This window comes from Carlito syrichta, unplaced genomic scaffold (assembly GCF_000164805.1).
Source record: "Carlito syrichta isolate Samal-C Ts95f unplaced genomic scaffold, Tarsius_syrichta-2.0.1 Scaffold315852, whole genome shotgun sequence".
Lineage (NCBI taxonomy): Eukaryota > Metazoa > Chordata > Mammalia > Primates > Tarsiidae > Carlito > Carlito syrichta.
Window position 1 is genome coordinate 91340 of NW_007259948.1, and position 1039 is coordinate 92378.

The window sequence follows — 1039 nt, forward strand, 5'->3', positions numbered from 1 at the left end:
TACCATAAATCAAAAACTAGCCGGGTGTGGCAGCGTGCGCCAGTAGTTCCACCTCCTTGGAAGGCTGAGGCGGAAGGATTACCGGAGCCCGGCAGGTCGAGGCTGCGGTGGCCGGGAGCGGCCGCTGCACCCCAGTCTGGGCGACAGAGTGAGACTCCAACTCAAAAAAAAAAAAAAAAGTTGAGAGGGAGGGAGAGAGATACACAGACCCTGCTCAAAATTCTGAAGCCCGAGGAGTCTGTTTGTGATCCTTCTTTGATGCGGTTTTGGAGGGGAACTGATCCCCCGTGATTTCTAGGTACTGATCGACTTATCCAAAGAAGATCTGATCAGGGGCTTTTCGCAGTGGTAAGTGCGCCCTTTCGTCTTGTCACTGTTGGTCTGCTCGCGAGACGTTGTCTCAGACGGCCGCCCAGTCTCTGTCCAGAGCTTCTCTGCTCAGTACCGTCTCCGTTCTTTTGGTGAGCGAGACAGTTCGGCACCCTTATGGACGGCGTTCCTGCCTGCAGACCTCGCTGACCCGGAAGACCTCTGACTCCGGCCTCGCCTCGGCTGGCCTACGGACAGAGAGGGTCTGCTGTGCACAGAGACCGGGCGGCCTGGCTCGCCAGCGCCCCGTGACGGACGTGCGTCCAAACGTGGTTGATTGTCTTTCAGGTACGAGCTGACGCCAGACGGCCAGCCCAGAGGCTGAGGATGAGAGTCACGGTCACCTGGGTGGTAAAATGTGTATATACGTGTTTTTCCTTGGGGTTACGTCCATCAAATATATGGGTTCTTTGTCATCTAAGTCAGAGCAGCCATCGGATGGAAATAGACGCATACGCCATTGTGGGGAGCTTGGCTGTGTGACTGAATGGCACAGGGAAGAGGTGGAGTTACTTCTCAGCAACGACTGCCCTTCCCTGGGTGGGTTTTATTGTTCGAACCCAGGAAGAAACGGCACATTGGTTCCTAGCAAGTCATCCACACCTCAGTGGCGGCTTCTCACTTGGGGCCGGTCATGACCCGCCGCCTGATGGGGCCTTTTCTGAAGGCT

The 1039-nt window shown here is 56.0% G+C and overlaps 1 protein-coding gene across 1 annotated transcript in view; it reads left to right on the forward strand.

Annotated features, from left to right (window-relative positions):
- ESYT3 (extended synaptotagmin 3) overlaps window positions 1-745 on the forward strand; it is a 34402-nt gene extending 33657 nt beyond the window's left edge. The window contains exons 24-25 of the mRNA XM_008073480.2: window positions 299-348; window positions 658-745. Of these exons, the coding sequence (XP_008071671.2) occupies window positions 299-348; window positions 658-694 (87 nt within the window). The 3' untranslated portion in view covers window positions 695-745. The remainder of the gene's footprint in view (window positions 1-298; window positions 349-657) is intronic.
- The last annotated feature ends 294 nt before the right edge of the window (window positions 746-1039 follow it).